The sequence below is a fragment of the Mus caroli genome, chromosome 5 (genome assembly GCF_900094665.2).
Source record: "Mus caroli chromosome 5, CAROLI_EIJ_v1.1, whole genome shotgun sequence".
NCBI lineage: Eukaryota > Metazoa > Chordata > Mammalia > Rodentia > Muridae > Mus > Mus caroli.
This window is the reverse complement of record NC_034574.1, coordinates 5701340-5720977: the sequence shown is the minus strand read 5'-3', so window position 1 is coordinate 5720977 and position 19638 is coordinate 5701340. Positions and strand designations below refer to the sequence as shown.

At 40.5% G+C, this 19638-nt stretch overlaps 1 protein-coding gene across 4 annotated transcripts in view; it reads left to right on the top strand.

The window, feature by feature from the left end:
- Positions 1-18: 18 nt before the first annotated feature.
- Dmtf1 (cyclin D binding myb like transcription factor 1) overlaps positions 19-19638 on the top strand; it is a 41088-nt gene continuing 21468 nt past the window's right edge. For 3 of the 4 annotated variants that reach the window (XM_029477164.1, XM_029477165.1, XM_029477163.1), the window contains exons 1-5: positions 19-161; positions 9599-9726; positions 11040-11156; positions 12519-12641; positions 19088-19182. In XM_029477164.1, the coding sequence (XP_029333024.1) occupies positions 11048-11156; positions 12519-12641; positions 19088-19182 (327 nt within the window). In that variant the 5' untranslated portion in view covers positions 19-161; positions 9599-9726; positions 11040-11047. Of the gene's footprint in view, positions 162-8331; positions 8449-9598; positions 9727-11039; positions 11157-12518; positions 12642-19087; positions 19183-19638 lie in introns of all 4 variants that reach the window. The other variant, XM_021162746.2, reaches the window with a different exon arrangement.

The window sequence follows — 19638 nt, the reverse complement described above, 5'->3', positions numbered from 1 at the left end:
GGGCGGGGGCGGGGCGCGGCCTCGCGGCTCCGTTTCCGGTGGCTGGTTGCGCTCGCTCACCCCAGCTGCAGCCACTCTCTCCCGCGGCTGCTTCCTCCATCCTGGTATTTTTTGGAGCCTCCATCCTGGTTCTTCCAAAGTGCCCGGACCCAAAACAGGAAGTAAGTGCGATGGAACCTTCAGGTCCGGGCCTCCGCCGCAGCCGCTCCGCCCAGTGCGGCCGAGCCGGCCCCTTCGCAGGCCTTGGCTGTCGCCGGCTGGGTGCCGCGGGCGGGGTCTGAGTCCGGGCTTCGCTTAGCCGCCGCGGCAGGCCGCGCACGCCGCGCCCGCGGTCTCCGTCGCCGGCTCAAGCGGCCGCTGGCGGCTGGAACTCCCGAGCGATCGCTGGGGCGCAGCGGCGAGCCGGCGGGGGCGGAAAATGGCGGCGGGCTGGAGGAACTAAATGGCGCCGGGACCCCTGGGGGTGGGCCCGAGTCGCGGAGGACAGCGCCGGGGGCCCCGCGGGCGTGTGCGTGCTGGGCGGCGGAGCTGCCAGCCTGGCTTGGCTGGGGCGGCGGTGGACTGAGCCCCCTCGGCTGCGTGGGTGGGGTTGGCAGGGCAGTGGGGGCGGGGGTCGTCCCAAGCCCACCATTTCTCCTCCGCTCGTTTGGCCCGTGAGCCCCTCGCCGGTTGGACTCAGCGAAGGAAGTCATGGTTGCCAGCCGGACTTTCTCTTTAGAGACCGCGCGGGACGTGGCCTGGGGTGCGGGGAGAGTCCTGGCCCAGCCAACTAGTAATTGTCAGGATCCTGCGGAGCAGACCTTTAGCGTTTCAAAACCCTCTTTGGCCCTCTAGCAAGAACTTTTTTTTGGAGAATCTCCCCGCAACCTTAACGAGTTTTACTCCGAAAGAAGTGGTCCAGTGCCATCCTGTGCTGTTCAGTGATACAGCATATGTTTTTATAGTTAAAGACTTCGGTGTAGCTAGAGAAAGAGTGATAGCCCGTGAAATGTACATTAGGTCTCTTTCCCAGGCCGAATTCTCGTGATTGCTTTTCTCGGCTCTTGTACCTCTTTCTGACAGCTAGACTTCCTTTGGGACATCCTCGAAAGAAAAATGCATTTCATACTGTTTATGATGTGGTATGTCTTAAGCTAGATGTGCTGACTTTTATTAATTAGAGCTATATTTTCGTATTGTAAATAACTTTTGTGGCTTTTACGCTGTAAATTAAGAAAGAAAAGACCTTTGATTATATTGAAAGTTTTACAAACATCAAAGGCTATTTTCCTTATAGATTTTCTATTTCTGGTACTGCAAATTTCTTTAGGCCAGTCTTAAATGTACCTTAATAATTCGAGTAATTTACTATAATATTTAAAACAACTATAATAACAAAATATTACTAGCTTTTTACTGTGGTAGAATAGTGATACAATTTTGTATATTTGGTTAAACTTAGACAAACTTAAAATCCATTTCAAAGATTGTTATGTTGCGTGTACCAGGTTAGCGAGAGACTAATGATATTCTCCACAGAAGTGAAAAAACACTCCTATATGAAGAAAATTATTACTTTATGCTTTTATCCCACTACTGTCTTTCTCTGGTGCTTTTGAGTGCCACCAAATAAGCTAACGTTTCATTACTTTAGATTATGATAGTCTTGCCCAAACTGTTGTTCAGGGGGATGATCTAGAAACCCGCCTGGGCCACTGAATCTTTCAGTTGAGGGAAACACCTGGTATTGTTACCATTTTCTTGTCATATCGGTATGTTTAGCAGTTTGGGGGATACATACAAAATACAATTTTTTCCAAGTATTCAGGTTTTAACTTTTCGAAGGAGGAAATCAGTTTTAGTCTTAAGGTTTGAGGTTGGAAATAGAGTGTATCTGGAAAATAGTTACTTGTGTCCTCTGGTTGGTCGGTCTTTTCTTCCTTTCTTTCTCTCTTTCAAGTTGTGCTTGCCTATATCATTCTGTGTCTGTCCCAAACAAAGGCCTTGCTTTGCATTTATTAAATAGCACAGAAAATGTTTGGGAAAGAAATGAAGGATAAGGTTTTGTAGAAACAGTTTGACCTGGAAAGAAGCTACATTAGTGACCCTGAGAGGCAAAACCAAACCATGTTATCAAACTATATCCATATTTAGCATTCAATATTTATAGTAAATATGTTTTATTTGGGGTTGCTTTCAACCTGTTGGTTGCTTTCAGCAATGATTATCAGAATATTCACAAATTATTCTGGGTCAGGACCATGGACAAATACATAATATGATTAAAATTATGCATTCAGCTTATGTTGGAATAGCTAATTGCATGGGAAATCCACAGCATTATAAGGTTGGCTACATTGGTTTTGTTGTTGTTGTTGTTTTTAAAGATTTATTTATTGTTATATGTAAGTACACTGTAGCTGTCTTCAGACACTCCAGAAGAGGGCATCGGATCTCGTTGCGGATGGTTGTGAGCCACCATGTTGCTGGGATTTGAACTCAGGACCTTTGGAAGAGCAGTCAGTGCTCTTACCTGCTGAGCCATCTCACCAGCCCCGTTGGCTACATTATTATCATAAGGGAGGATTAAACTTAAACCGGCTGAGCGCACAGTAGGATAGCGGCTAAGTACATAGTGTTAAATGTCTGTAGCGTGGCTGCAAGAACTAGCAAAAGTTCAGTCTCTTCAAAGATGGAATATTGTCAGAAAACTCCACAGTTATCATCTTAGTCTCTTGATTTGCAGTGGTTTATATTAGCATCGGTGAGGATACATGCTTAATAAGAAATACGCATCCCAACTAAGTATGTACAGCCTGGCTGTACACATTAGGTTAAGGAGAGAGCCAAGTGTTTTTGGAAAGTATTGAGGAACTGGGAGACTTTGTGTAAGTTTCTGTCAGTTGCAAACATACCAAGACTTTAGAAGAGCATCCAGATTAGGGAGGATTCTGTAGTGATCACCAGAGCCATCTCTACACAACCAACCTCCTGTGTTTGTAGAGACTATGCTAATGTTCTCTCAAGCCCGGAGTTCTCATTGTACTAACTGAGTACATTCTTTTCTTGCCATACTCCACTTGAAAGGAATTGGAATGTGTATGCTTAAATGAGACAGTTTCAACAAAGGTGGTACATAAACCTAGAGCCAAATGTTACCTGAGTGAAGTACAGAGACATGTGGAGTTTAATGCCTTTTGTATCATTTTTACATTTGTCTTGATGGTAATTTTGCTTTGTGCAGAGAATTCTTGTAATCAAAATTAATAAAAATCAGTTTGTTTGCTTTGATACCATAAGGGTAAATTGGTTCAACTTCAATAAAAGGAATCTATTTATTGTGTCTGCCTTTTTTTCTAGTTTGTGGAAAGATAGCCCACTCCATAATTAAATTCCAGAAAGAAGTTGTCAAGAACAAGTATCGTGACAGGTCCTATATACACTTTTTTACGTCATACCTTTTAAAACACCATTTTTGGCTATACCAACAGTGAGGCCATTCCTTCTAACAGCGGTGTTTAGATCTAACCCTTCCCTCACTGTAAGGTGTTTTATGTCAAAGAAATGTGTTTTGTTAATGTGTTTTAGGTTTATTTATTGCCTAGTGTATTTTAGTATTTGGTATGGAAATGTGATTTCAATATAAACTAGTGGAAAGAACATGGTGATAATTTGTATTTAAAAATCAGATTGTGTTTTACAAAAGTGCTATTTTGAAAAGATATCTTAGAATATAATCAAACACTTAAGTTCTTATATCATTGCTAAGTAGATTAGATAGGCAATTCAATTTTATTGTCAGGCCATGTATGAAGTTACATACTTTATTTAAAATCATCCACATTACCATGTAATTTGCTTTATTCAATTACAGCATCATTGATAATTAAATCAACACTTAAGGCGATTAAAGCATTACATTAAATTCCATTTAACAACCTATTGACACTTGATGATATGTTAGTATTGGCTTACCATCTTTTAATAGTACTTATGTACGTTAGTTCAATATTTATCTTGATTTATAAATCTACTTTTCAGACTTTCTCACAAAGTATACAAAAGGATTTCCAAGAGTCCAGAGCTGTTACTGCTAGTAGGGAATCTTTTGCTCTACCTGGATAGGAATCCTGAATAGGCAAAGAGTCTATTGCCAGCGATGCTGGATTCTGGAGTACCCAAGACTTAGGGTCTGGACTGACATATGAGGAACCCCAGGCACTAGAGGCCTATTGACCAAGCTTTGATTTTAACCCAAGACAGTTCTCCCAGCCAGGCCTTCAGGCTAGAGGCTGAATGAATGCTCCTGATTTTAACTGCCAGTGGCCCCAGCACTTGGCAGCTTTGGTGATCTGGTTCAGAGGTAAGCAGTACTGTTAGGCATTTAGCTTGTTACAGGGTTAGGGTGTCAGAACCCTTGACTCCACAGCAGCGGCTAGAACCTGAAGATGAATGGGGTCTTCATCCTGTTGACAGTGACAAGTGTTAGCGGTTTTCATTGTCCAAAGAGGTTAAGAGTCTCCGCTGTTTGGCAGCTTCCTGGGACTCTTTAAACAGCTGGAACCCCCTTTTGGCTCTCACCTCTGTTAGCTCTAGAACCCTTCAGGTCTCCTTACTACTGACACTGCTTCTGGCTTTGTCTCCACCTCCACTTGGAATTGACTTTGTGTGTGTTACCAACTAAAATAAATGTAAGAGAAGAGGACACTGGGGAAACCTATTGTTGGGTAATGATGCTGGTGATAGTATAGGGATGCCTCTTAGATGTCTCACAAATGTGGTAGGCTGTGTCTCATTCACAGCAATCCACACAAACAAGGAAAATGTTTGTGCTGGGGTGGGGGGCGGGGGGGGGGGGGAGACAGACGCTCCCTCCTGGCCTGGGTTGGAACAACTGTGGGGTCATGAAGAGTTCATCAGAGCTTGTGATGGCAGAGTCTGGAGGTTGTACTTAAGCAAGCAGGTTAGTTGACTTAAAGCTTTGTCAAAGCTCCTGCATTTAGAATAGAGTGTTCAAAACAATTGGTAGTGGCAATATGCACTCAGCTGACTTGGCTCACAATAGTGATGGCACTAGGGAAGAGTCTAATAGTTGTCTAATTAGAGAGTCGAATTGAAGGAAAAATAAACATAAAAGGGGTGCTCACAGTATAGATACCCTTAAAATTAACAGTGTCTCACAGTGGTTAACTCTTAACCCAATGGCCTAGGAAGAGGTGGGTCTCTCTGATCTGCCTCATAACCATTCCAAAGCATTCTACATTAAGTCCAAAGTGTTCCTATATGAAATTGTAAGTACTTCTGAAGATATTATTGTGTAGGCTTGTATGTTTTCTAACATTTTTATATGTACCTAGGTATGAGATTTAGGAATTTATTATCTGCCAATAATTTGCTGCTTGGCAGTTTTTTTCCTTTAGGGAAAAAACATTAAACGTGTTTTTTAAATTACACATTAATAGATAAATGTTCTTTTAAATATTGCCTAAGGTGGTGTGTGTGTGTGAGAGAGAGACAGACAGAGGGAGGGAGGAGGGAGAATGAAGGATGAATATGTTAGGTATAGAGGTGTTCGTTAAGGAGTTTTGTAAATACTGTAACCTTAAACACTCCCCCAACACTTCCTGACTAGACAGGTATTTTATACTTATTAAAATGGTGAGGAATAGGGCTGGAGACAGCTCAGCGATTAAGAGCACTGAATGCTCTTCTGAAGGTCCTGAGTTCAAATCCCAGCAACCACATGGCAGCTCACAACCATCGGTAATGAGATTTGATGCCCTCTTCTGGTGTGTCTGAAGACAACTACAGTGTACTTAGATATAATAATAAATAAATCTTTTTTTTTAAAAAGGTGAGAAATAATTATTGGTAGGGAGAAAAAAAAAAGATATGTGCAGTTGGGTATGATGATGCAAGCCCGTGAGCCTAGCACTGAAGAAGCCAAGTGGCCAAGTCAAGAGAATCATAACGTCAAGGCTAGCCTGGGCTACACAATGAGACTTTCTTTAAAAAAAATTCAAAATATTGTAAAAGCAAAAAAGTATGCTGAAATATAACCAAAAATGTGAAAAGTAATCGTTAAAATGTTAAAGAGAAATAGATAATTGTTAATACTATATTGGGTCAGGAAATCTCAAATATGTCCTGTTGCCTTTAGTTGCATTTATCTCTATGTAGTATATGCCAGTGGATTTTTGAGACCCCTGGCCGTCCTGGAACTCTGTATACCATACTAGACTTGAACTCCAGTTTACCTGCCTCTGCCTTCGGAATGCTAGGATTAAAGGTGTATGCTACCACTGCCCGGCTGTATTTCCCATTTTTTTTTTAAAGATTTATTTCATCTATATGAGTATAGTATAGCTGTACAGATGGTTGTGAGCCTTCATGTGGTTGGTGGGAATTGAATTTAGGACCTCTGCTTTCTCCAGCCCCGCTCTGCTTGTTCCAGTTGGCCCACTGGCTCTGACCAACCCTGCTTGCTCCGGCCCAATATTAATAATAATAATAAAAATAAATTACTTTATTATTGTTGCTGTCTTCAGACACACCAGAAGAGGGCGTCAGATCTCACTATGAATGGTTGTGAGCCACCCAGTGGTTGCTGGAATTTGAACTCAGAACCTTCAGAAGAACAGTCAGTGCTCTTAACCGCTGAGCCATCTCACCAGCCCAGTATTTCCCATTTTAAAAGTATCCTCACTAGTGAGTTTTCCTATGTCATATATGTATAACTGCACTCCATCTTCCCAAACAACCCTTGTCATCTCTGGTCAGCCTACGTTGCCTCCTGCTTTATATGATTACCATAGGTAGTGTCTGTGCTTAGAAACTGTTAATAGAATTCACCTGGAAGGAAGACGTGAGACTTCCTGGATTTTTTTTTAAAGGAATTCTTGACATTTAACTGCCCTAAAATTGATAGTAATAGAAGACCCAATGGATATGTGAGCCTAAGAACTTTATATCAATACTGCACTCCATCTTCCCAATGGGAGCATGAGAGGGTCCTTTCTTTATTTAATTTTGTGTTAAATCACAAATGTTATGTTGTAACTTACCTTGTTTGTTCCACCAGGTTATTGTATCCTGTAAGCAGGGTCATCTTGGGTCAGCATGGTAACACAAGCACGTTGTCTAAGCACTGGGTATGCAGAGATAGGAAGATAATCAATTTTAGGACAGCCTGGGCTATATTATGATGCCCTGTTCCATGTCTTCCTCCCTTAATCCCCTCTGTAAGCCGTAAGTGAAGGGTTCATCTTTCAAATATGAGCATACGCAAGAGTGCCATTATACATTTTATGCAATTTTCAGGTTCTTTTTCTTTAATTTATTAAAGTATTTATTGTTTCAAGGTAATTCATCAGGAATGGGAATATGCCAGAAAGTCAGTTTGTCTGTAACTAATGTTACTGCCTTTCCTCCGTTCTGTCTTCTTAGTTCTAATTAGTGTAAAACTGACACCACCACTGATTGGGAGGACGGGCTCAAAAGAGGCTGCTAGTGCTGTGTATGTGCTCCAGAGAGTTCATGATAGCAGTGGCAGGCAGGTAAAGGACTCGAGTTCAAGCATAATTGTGAGTCTAGTCAATGGGAATCAAAGCACAAAGTTTCTTCTCCCTAGTTGCTTTGATTTATTCATCAACGTGTCCTGTTTAGACGAGTATTTGACTTTAAACAGAGACATGTTGAAATACTCATCCAACACTGGCATGACCATTTCCTTTTCCCATTATCTTTATCTTCAAAGGTCTTGTCTTCCAAAGGTATTTTGGATTCTCTGTTTTACTTCTACACTCCAGTCCACTGAAATTACAAAGATTTATTTATTTTATGTATATGAGTACACTGTAGCTGTACAGATGGTTGTGAGCCATTATGTGGTTGCTGGGAATTGAACTCAGGACCTCTGCTCACTCCGGCCCAAAGCTTTATGTATTGTACCGTTATATGTACGTACACTGTAGCTGTCTTCAGACAGCACCAGCAGGGGGCGTCAGATCTCATTACGGATAGTTGTGATCCACCATGTGGTTGCTGGGATTATAGCTCAGGACCTTTGGAAGAACATTCAGTGCTCTTAACAGCTGAGCCATCTCTCCAGCCTGAAATTACTTTCTGTTAAGGTCATGAATGTTCTCCATATTGCTAGAATAAGTACTTCTCTGTCATTTTACTGGCAGTTAGTCATTTTAATACCCATTGGATACTTACTCGGTTTCCTTCTGTGTCGCCAGCTAGTCCTCCATCTCCTCTGCTTGTCTTCCTCATTCCTTTTTTTAAAATATTGATTGATTTGTTATTTTATGAGTGTTTTTTGCCTGCATGTATGTCTGTATTCCACAGGCCAAAAGAGACTGCTGGGTCCTGAAACTGAAATTACAGAGGGTTGTGAGCTGCCATGTGGGTGCCAGGAACTGAACCCAGTTTCTCTTAACCTGAGCCAGCCCTTGTCTTCCATATGTAAGTAAGAGCACTCTGGAACTAGAGTCTAAGCCTCCGATTTCTAGGTATCTTTAAAAACAACTTGCATACTATACTAAGTCAAATTTATAGGTATTAATTATGCCTTCTGAGCACAACTTAATATTCAACCATCCACTTGGCACCTTAAATACCATATATCTTACATTTAGGTATCACTATTACTAATACTTGATAAAAAGAGCTTATGATAAAATCCCTTGAGTTGAAGCCAGAAGCCCAGGAATCATCCTGAGATGGTGTTCCCTTCTCAGTCTAATTCTCTTCAGTCATAAAGCCTAGTTGGCTCTGCCCCCAAAGCAAAGCTATTCTCTCTCTCCTTGAGTGCTGATGTTTCCAAACCACAGTCACCTCCTAAACACAGGTCTTTATAATTTACACCTTCTCTCTTCTCCATACTCAGGGATCTGTTAGAAATAAACTATGCCCAGAAAATGTTGCTGACCTGATAATATAAAGGTTGGTTGGTTCCCATGTTCCTTTATAGGGTTGTTTACCTGTCCTCTTACATGGTTTCTGATTGAATAGATGATGTAAATAATTTGTAATGGTTTAAGATGAAATAAGGTATTTCAGGGGTGTTAATATATTACTGGGAATGTTAATTAGTTTTTCATATGTGGTAAGTGCACAATGGTTCCAAGGTGTACTGTAACCACTTGTATACCTAAACCTGTTTTCAGAGGACAGCTGACTGTTTGCTGAGTGGCTGCTTGGTTTAAGAAACTTTCTAGGAGCTCTAGCCGGGCGTGGTGGCGCACGCCTTTAATCCCAGCACTCGGGAGGCAGAGGCAGGCGGATTTCTGAGTTCGAGGCCAGCCTGGTCTACAGAGTGAGTTCCAGGACAGCAAAGGCTACACAGAGAAACCCTGTCTCGAAAAAAACCAAAAAAAAAAAAAAAAAAAAAGAAACTTTCTAGGAGCTCTAAGTGGATAAAGAATGGATTGTTTCTGTCTTTGTTTATACAATACTGGTGTTCAGGCTGCTTGCCATAAACTGCATTCAGAAGAAAGTTGTGTCTTTCTATTGTGGGTGAGGTATCAGGTGTGAGGCCAGAGTGCTATATATAGCATTATAACCAGTACTCAGATACTACTTGCTGTGTCTAAGCCTCGTATTATGCTGTCAGTGTTCTAGAGGATCACAGATGCACAAGCATGGAGGAGAAGCAGTTTGGATAACTTGAGTGATGCTGCGGCCAAAGCACAGAGGTGGGATTCTATGGGAAGGCCTGTAGCTAATCCATCTATGGTCTAGGTAAGTCTCCCTTTATTGCAGAAATCCACCCAATGGTTTGCAGACCTGTCATAACTACACCATGAGTTCCATTCATCTTTATCTTGAAAATGGTGTCATTACAATCGTAAAATTAAGTTCTTTGATACAGTAAGCGTATACTACTCATTGAAGCTTTACCATGTAAATATTAATATAGTTGTATTTTTTGCCAAAGGAAAAATTTTAAATGGAATTAAACTATATATAAATGGATTGATACCTATGTGGGTCATATACTGAGTAATTGAATATACTTCAAGACTTTTGTCTGTATTATCAGTAAAAGGTATATGGGGAAAACCTGTTGAAACAAGAACTATATTATAAGATTCTGTAGACTTCAATCAGGCATTAGTAGTCCAGTACTTTGATCTCTGTTAGCCACAAGATACTGACCTTGTTCTAAGACTCCAATTGTTTGTTTGAGAACAAGCACACCATATGTGCTGTTACATACAAAACTGCAAGTGACGGACAGCACTTTAAATTGGAATTCTCTTTGTCAGGAGTAGGCCCCAAACCCATACAAACGTGTTTGCTTGGTGGTGGTTAAGTGTGTTTGTTTAATACTATGGGGGAGAAAAGAATTGTTTAGTGTTCTTATTTTTCAGGTAACAGGGCTTATTAAATACTCAAAAGGTGCTTAGAATTATTAGATCAAGATGAAAGTTTTGGTTAATTTTCTGCTAAAAATACCAGGTTTGAAATCTAGTTAAGTGGTAGACCATTTGTCAAGTATAAATAGGAAGTTGTGGGTCCAATCATCACAGCCAAGAAGATGTGATGGCAGGAGCCTGAGCCAGCCGGTCCCATGCATCCACGTTGTATCTTCATCCTGGCAGCAGGGAAATGTGTGTGCTCCTACTCCCTTCTCTTCACTTTTTTTGTACATAGTCTGAGACCTCAGCCCATGGCATGATGCCACTCACATTTAAAGTGCATTTCCCAGCTCAGCCTAGTCTAGAAAATCCCTTACAGTCAAGCCCAGAGGTCTATTTCTATGGTGATTCTAAATCTCAGCTTGACAGTGAAGAGTAACCACCACAAAATGGAAATATTGTAAGTTGGTAGAACTACTCAAGAGTTGGTCAGATTCTTGCAGGTTATTGAATCTAATCCCCTGCCCCCTGAATCTAATTCTTAACAGTGGGGAGAGACTAAGAAAGGCAGTTTGTGATATCTGAACTCCTTTTGCAGTTTTATATAAAGACTATAAAACAGATATCTAGGTCAGTTTCATGTACTATCTGGAATTAATTTTATAAGTCCTTACATAGTCTCTTCTTATACAGATTTGAGTATGAGCACAGTTGAAGAGGATTCTGACACAGTAACAGTAGAAACTGTGAACTCTGTGACGTTTACTCAGGACACAGACGGGAACCTCATTCTTCATTGCCCTCAGAATGGTAGGAGAATTTGCTAATTAACTGACACTGGGGATTATCGGTTCCCTTGCACCCTTTATCCAACACCCACAAATAATTTAGTCTAATGTGCTTGAAAAGGCCATGGACTATAGATTAATCTCTGTACTATAGTTTAATCTTAATTTATAATTTATGTTTCAGAAGTACTTTAGTACTTCTTAATTAGCTCTGAATTTTAGTCTAAGCATGTGCTCATATGCTTTACTTACTACTTTCTGTCCCACTGCTGTGTCATTTCTCCTGGGTTATTTCATTCATTCATTTTAGCTAGTATCTACCTATTATGATGGCTCACATTTCTGTCTTTATTACGAATTTTCTATACTACTATTAGGCACCCTGGATTTTACATGGCCCAAGGGCTTCTTTCCAGATACTTCTTAAACTTCACTTTTCCTTTTTAGCTAGGAATAAATCCCTTGTGTTGTGACCTAACTGGTCGTGTGCTGCCCTAAAGCTCCATTTCCCCTTGTTTTGGGTCGTCCCTCTTTATTAGATCAGATTGTCTTTTCTCATCTGAGTAACTCCAGCCTTTACTCCAGTTTTCCCACTCTCAGGGGCTGTATTGAAAGCTTAGCGTGTTTTTTAGGATATATACCTGGGTGCTTTGATTACTTCATTGCTTGCTCCTAGCCTTCCCTCTTGCTTGCCATAGTGACCATGGTTGTTAGAATCCATGTGCTCATGTTCTTCAGTAGTCCACAGTTTTATTTTTATAACACTTCCTTTTAGTCTTCAGTTCTACTGCACATTTTTCTCTAACTGCCAGGAGAGACAAACGTTTCCCTGCTTGCATTTTTTTTCAAGTTCATGAAAGCTCCTTAGGAAAACTCCCTTCACTTCCAGTCTAAAGAGAAGTCCTCTGTGTGCTCACAACAACCTCTTCATCCCATGGTCACAGCTCTGAGTACGCGATTATGAAATTGTTGGTTTAGTTATTACTCCACCAGAACTTCCTTGAAGGACATCCTTCATTGTTCTGTTCCCAGGACCTAGAACCAACTGTAGACATTTAGGAAATGTTTGAATGAATCGATGCTCAGCCCTTCTCTGTGTGTGAAATCTTTGGGAAACCAAGTTAGTTAGAAGGTCCACTTTTGCCCACCATAGTTCTTGTTATAAGAACAGGAGCTGGGTACTGCTGTAAGCAAGGAGAATGCAGTGACTCCTGAGTCCTAGTGTAGCTGGGTGAATCCAAGTGAGCAAGTGGGTGGAAGGATGGTTTTAATGGATAAGAAAATCCTGCAGAGATGGATGTAGTAGGTAGAGGTTTTGTTATTTGAAATTAATTGGCCTGAGGTTTTGAGCATTGTGTTTGGTTTACTTTTCCCCTTCCGTTAGACCCTGATGAAGTAGACTCAGAAGACAGTACTGAACCTCCACATAAGAGGCTTTGTTTGTCCTCTGAGGATGATCAAAGCATTGATGACGCTACGCCATGCATATCAGTCGTGGCACTCCCACGTAAGTCTGTTAAGGAATTGGACTTTAGCTTGCAAGAGTCATTTGGGATTTCTAGAGAGACCTGAGCTCTACTTTTATCTAGTCAAGAAAAAAAAAATTGGTTTTTAAGCTAATGCTCAATGAAGGTTTGTGTGCCAAGCATAACTCTCACATTGCCTTTACATATTGTCCAATCTTTTCAACACTTCTTTACTCTCAACCTGCTGCAGTAGACTTTATGAGAACCTTTTAATTGACGCTCTCCTCATTTGTAAATGGATATGTATTCATCCCTACTTTGTTCAACAGTATAAGGTATTTAAACTCTACCTTTCCCCCAACCTTCCTCCAGTGCTATGCAGTAGGTACAATTATCATTCATTGCAATGAAGAAAATGAAGCTCAGAGAGACAGGACATTCAAACATTCCCAGGTAGTCTAGTTTCTCTAGGACACACTTTAGCCCTCATGTTGATCTGCATGGAAGTTAGGTAGATGCCTAGGTTTCTTGCTCTAATAAGGTTTTTAGTATGTTTAGGTTTTGATATCCTTTACAGTCGGCTAGATTCCAGAGAAGAGAGACATTTCAGATGAATGTCATTGACAGGCATACCAGCAACAACATTACATCCTGATTCTGTTGCTTAGTAAAGAATTTGGAAATCTGTTCCTATTAGATGCCTTCATATGTAGGGGTAGAAATGAGCCACCTGCCTGTTGAAGGTACTGTCACTGCAAGCAGAGTAGCCATTATTGAGAACTTTGATTTTGCACATAAGTATCAAATGAAATCAAATCTTTATCTAGTCAGTGAAGTTAGGACTAGGTATTTAGCATAGAAAATTGTACAGAGCCAATTGCTTCTCAAACTGAACAGACATCATTTTATTTCAGTTTATTGTGCATAAAAAAAAAACAATTAAGACTAGTATTAATTTCAAGTGTAACATATCTGTGCCTAAAATTTTTAACTAAATGAAGTTTCTTCCTGTTGGTTCATGTTTTTAAGTGTTTCTTACTGTTTCTTTGTCACTTTTTAAAAACTTAGTTAGCTTATCTATACAAATATAATCCTATATGAATATTTTATATGCAAGAGTTTTTGAGTAACTCTTTTGGACTAAATTGTGACTAGCTAGTTCATTAATTAAAATACTTGGTTCATAGGTTCAGTGTCTACTTGGCACTTTGTTCTATTTTATGGTATTAAGCTCGTCTTATCATCTAATAATTTGTGGAGATGGTGGCACTAGCGTGCATGTGGTTTGTGTTTGTTCACTGCATTGGGAACATAATCTGAAGTCTAATAGAAGACTGGACTTACTAAGTTGGACTCTTGTTCTCCACATTTGTAAAAGTTGTTGATAAAATCAATTTAGGAATGTTCCTCTTTTTTTTTTTTTATTCATATAAATGTACTTTATTGTTTTAAACAGAACAAAAGAAGAGGCAGAAACATTTGCATATTTTTTCCTCTTTTGTTAAGAATAAATAAAACCTAGAGTAAAGGCACAAAGTTTGGCCACTCAGTCCCCTCTCAGCCCTTGGCTCTGATGTGTAGCCAAAGCTGCATGGCCTAAATAGTTGAGGGGCAAAAGCAGCTGGGGGTACCGGTTAGTTCATATTGTTGTCCCAACTATAGGGTTACAGACCCCTTCAGCTGCTTGGGTACTTTCTCTAGCTTCTCCATTGGGGGCCCTGTGTTCCATCCAATACCTGACTGTGAGCATCCACTTCTGTGTTTGCCAGGCAATGGCAAAGCCTCACAGAGACAACTATATCAGGGTCCTTTCAGCAAAATCTTGCTGGTGTATGCAATACTGTCTGCATTTGGTGGCTGATTATGGGATGGATCCCTGGGTGAGGTAGTCTCTGGATAGTCCATTCTTTTGTCTTATCTCCAAACATTGTCTCTGTAACTCCTTCCATTGGTGTTTTGTTCCCTATTCTAAGGAGGAATGAACTATCCACAAGTTGGTCTTCCTTCATCTTGATTTTCTTGTGTTTTGCAGATTGTATCTTGGGTATTCTAACTTTCTGGGCTAATATCCACTTATCAGTGAGTGCATATCAAGTGACTTCTTTTGTGATTNGGTTACTTCACTCAGGATGATATCCTCCAGATACATCTATTTGCCCAAGAATTTCACAAATTCATTGTTTTTAACAGCGGAGTAGTATGCCATTGTGTAAATGTACCACATTTTCTGTATCCATTCCTCTGTTGAGGGACATCTGAGTTCTTTCCAGCTTCTGGCTATTATAAATAAGGCTGCCTAGACAAGGTTGCCCACTTTTCTCCCTGCCTATTCAATATAGTACTTGAAGGCCTAGCCAGGGGAATTAGACAACAAAAGGAGATCAAGGGGATATCAAACTGGAAAGGAAGAAGTCAAAATGTCACTATTTGCAGATGATATGATAGTAAATATAAGTGACCCTAAAAATTCCACCAGAGAACTCCTAAACCTGATAAACAGCTTCAGTGCAGTAGCTGGATATAAAATTAACTCAAACAAATCAGTGGCCTTTATCTACACAAAGGATAAACAAGATGAGAAAGAAATTAGGGAAACAACACCCTTNACAATAGTCACAAATAATATAAAAATACCTTGGTGTGACTCCCACTAAGGAAGTGAAAGATCTATATGANAAGAACTTCAAGTCTCTGAAGAAAGAAATTGAAGAAGATCTCAGAAGATGAAAAGATCTCCCATGCTCATGGACTGGCAGGATTAATATATTAAAATTTTCGGCTATCCTGCCGAAAGCAATCTACAGATTCAGTGCAATCCCCATCAAAATTCCAACTCAATTCTTCACTGTGTTAGAAGGGGCAATTTGCAAATTCATCTGGAATAACAAAAAACCTAGGATAGCAAAAACTATTCTCAACAATAAAAGAACCTCTGGTGGAATCACCATGCCTGACCTCAAGCTGTACTACAGAGCAATTGTGATTAAAAACTGCATGGTACTGGTACAGCATCAGACAGGTAGATCAATGGAATAGAATTGAAGACCCAGAAATGAATCCACACACCTGTGGTCACTTGATCTTTGACAAGGGAGCTAAAACCATCCAGTGGAAAAAAGACAGCATTTTCAACAAATGGTGCTGGCACAACTGGTGGTTATCATGCAGAAGAATGCAAATTGATTCATTCTTACCTCCTTGTACAAAGCTCAAGTGGATCAAAGACCTCCACATAAAACCAGAGACACTGAAATTTATAAAGGAGAAAGTGGGGAAAAGCACAGGGGAAAAATTCCTAAACAGAACAGCAATGGCTTGTGCTGTAAAATCAAGAATCGACAAATGGGACCTCATAAAATTGCAAAGCTTCTGTAAGGCAAGAGATACCGTCAATAAGACAAAAACGCCACCCACAGATTGGGAAAGGATTTTTACCAATCCTAAATCTGATAGGGGACTAATATCCAATATATACAAAGACCACAGATCCACTCTTGATGCCTGTAAGCAATCTGTCTGACAGCACTGGTTTGGCAAGAAGGTGTCAATCACTGGGTTGCTTGCTGTATCTGGAATCTCAGCAGGTAGAATTGTCACAGAACAATAGAAGCATCTAGGTGGGAAGGCTCCCCCCAGGTGGTCTCATTGTCAGTGACAGCAAGGCATGAGCCAGTGTACTCAGGGCTGGGGTAAGAAATTACAAAGATAACCATAATTATAAAGGATTGATTGAACAAGGTGAAATAATAGTTGCAAACATGTATACACCCCCAGCAGTGGAACACCCGTTACATAAACCAAATGTTAGTATAAAGAGAAATATACTGCATAAAGTAATAGTTGAGAGTTCCAGTTTCCCGCTTTGATCTCTGGACAAATCAGAAAATCAACAAAGAAACATTGGCAATAAACTATAAGTCAAGTGGCTCTAATAGACTTTTTTATTTTATTGTTTTGTTTTTCGAGACAGGGTTTTTCTGTGTAGCCCTGACTGTCCTTTGTAGACCAGGCTGGCCTCGATCTTAGAAATCTGCCTGCCTCTGCCTCCCCAGTTGCTGGGGTGTGCGCCACCATGCCAGGCTCAAAGTTGCTGATTCTATCCTCTCATGTTAGTCATTCTCGCTTACTCCTTTGTGGTCACCTGCTGCTTCTCACAGTATCATGATAATTACCTGCTGCCAAGGCAATTCTATTGAAACCCCAGTCACTCATCTGTTCTCCATTTGCTTCTCTCTCTTGCTCTCTTGGGTCACTTGTTAGTGGTGTGCATTTGTGACCTTTCAGACTTGTTGCTTCCTCTCTGCAGCACAGTCTCTGCAGAACTCCAGTAATCCTTTTCAGTTCTGAGCCCACTGATTTGCCGCTTTGTCATTGTTCCTGTTCTCCTTACTTACCCAGTTGCAGTTTTGTGGTTGCTATGTTTACTGTCTTGCAATTGCCTTTAGATGCCTTTCCCCCCTTTCCTTTCATTGTCCTTTGGAAAACTATAACCCTAGGTCAATTGGGTTTTTTCCTGTTTATACTTAACACAACTAGTTGAACAGCCTTAGAGAAAGGTAGAATGAATAATCTGACTTGGCTTTCTTCCTCATGAGTGGGATATATGATCTGTCAGGAAATGTCACACAAGACTTACTAATATTCTCTTCCACTCTGAGAAGATTGTTTCATGTGTCCCCAAATCTGACTCCTACATGTTTCTTACCCAGAGGACATCCTTGCTTTCTATTTCAGAGAAAATTTACTATACTACAAGAAAATATACTATACATCCTATTACCATTACTCCATTTGCATATGTCCATGTGTCCTTAGCTAGCTAAGGCTTGCTTTTCTGCTTACCAGCTTCAGGACTTTGCAGACTCCCAGATGTTCGAAAGTTCTTGGGTCTCTGAATCACTACTTGTTCATTCTCTACCTGGATGACTCCTATTAATGTTAAACACATATTTTTCCATAAACTAAAGCCCTGAAGCCATTTTTGGCCACTATCCAACTGTCTGCCCTTGCCTCTATGTCTTTTCTCATTTTTCTTTAACATTCTTTAATTTCACCGTGATCTCCCAGGTCTCCAGAGACCTTGTGCTATCCTTTCTTTCTTTCTCTCCTCCTGTCTTTGTGTGTGTCTTTTATGTCCACCGTTTAGTTTGACTTGTGCACGTCAAAGCAGCCTCTAAGTACGGAAGCCCCAAGGCTAAGACTCCACTCTTAGAGCGCCTCTTCTGTTCTCACTTGTTACCTAGGGGATCCTAATTTCTGTTTTTTCTTTTTGGTGATGATGGTCCTACTTATTTCAGCCAGACTTCTCTTAGAAGTGCTTGGTACAGTAGAGCCTTTTCCCTCAATTTTTGATGTTTAATAGTTATCTTAGTCATGTATTTAAAAGTGACTTACTTTGGTGATGATGGTCCTACTTATTTCAGCCAGACTTCTCTTAGAAGTGCTTGGTACAGTAGAGCCTTTTCCCTCAATTTTTGATGTTTAATAGTTATCTTAGTCATGTATTTAAAAGTGACTTACTGAGCCGGGCGTGGTGGCGCACGCCTTTAATCCCAGCACTCGGGAGGCAGAGGCAGGCGGATTTCTGAGTTCGAGGCCAGCCTGGTCTACAGAGTGAGTTCCAGGACAGCCAGGGCTATACAGAGAAACCCTGTCTTGAAAAACCAAAAAAAAAAAAAAAAAAGTGACTTACTGAAAACTCACGAATGCTTAATAGTAGTCTATTCTTATTGTGTAAATTTCAAAAGGGGGCAGAGCACCTGTCATCCTTGTCTTTGGAGTTTTTTATACATCTCATTTGTCTTGGAAGCATATTGGCTCTATCACTAACATGCATTCACAATTTGAACTATTTATGCTTCCCCCTAGTCGAAACCCCTGGCCTCTCTGTGCTCACTCTAGCCCTTCTTCCCTTCAGATTGCTTTCCTGACAGCAGCCAGAACAATCCTGTTAATGAAGGATGCTTATGTCAATTTTCTGCTCAGTGTCATCCAGGGCTTTCTTGTCCCATCTTTGTTATGGGCTGTGAGGTCTCACTCAGTCTCCTTCTGCTCTTACTTCATCTGCTCTGACAACATGAATTGGTTACACTTGTGCGCACGCCCTATCACAGAGCCTTTGTGCTTGTCTCTCCTGAAAGTGCCTTACTTCGAGACTAGCTTCCTTCCTTACCCCAAGTCCTATCACCCTAGTTCATACCTAAAATTTGAGACACACTGCTTCACCCTATTCCGTTCTTTTTCCTGCTTTATTTTGTCCTTGGCTTATGAGTGTCACCCAACATAGTATCTTGTCCATTTCTAGACTGTAAGCCCCATGAAAGGAGTTTCCTACCTGGTATTCATGTCTATTGAACAAATTAATGTGCATTATAATGATGGGTAAAACGTGGCTTAGGAAATTAGATGATCAGGCTCTATGGATGTTTGTTAGGGGAACTAGAGCCTATGATTATGATGGTGCAGATGAATCATTATTTTCTTGAAGTTTCAGAAAATGATCAGAGCTTTGAGGTGACCATGACGGCAACTACAGAGGTGGCAGATGATGAACTTTCTGAGGGAACTGTGACACAAATTCAGGTATAGTACATGTTTTAAACTGACTTCAGTGTGGAACATGGTCATTATACACAGCTTAAGTAAAAACTGATGAGGCTATACTTTGATAACATAATGACAATAAAACTAAAGACCTATAATTAAGGGATTTTTGTCCCAACATGTAAACAAAAATAGATTCTTAATATGTGTTCCCTGTAGAGATCATGGCTGCTGGAATAGGAAGTAATGGATGTGCCTTCATCTGTGTCTAGAGATCTTGAGCTGTTAATAGCAGTGATTACAGTTGTGCTATTCCATTTGGTGCTTGTAGAACTAGATACGTTTTCTCATGTGTTGTGACATTGGCTAATAGCCAGGCCTTTCTGTTCTTAATGTGAACTTCTTTTGCTGTCTTATGTGGTCTGAATCTAATGTGTATGTATTCTAAATTTATGTCTGCCTGATTGTGCCTTTTGCTTTTAGTTCACTTATTCT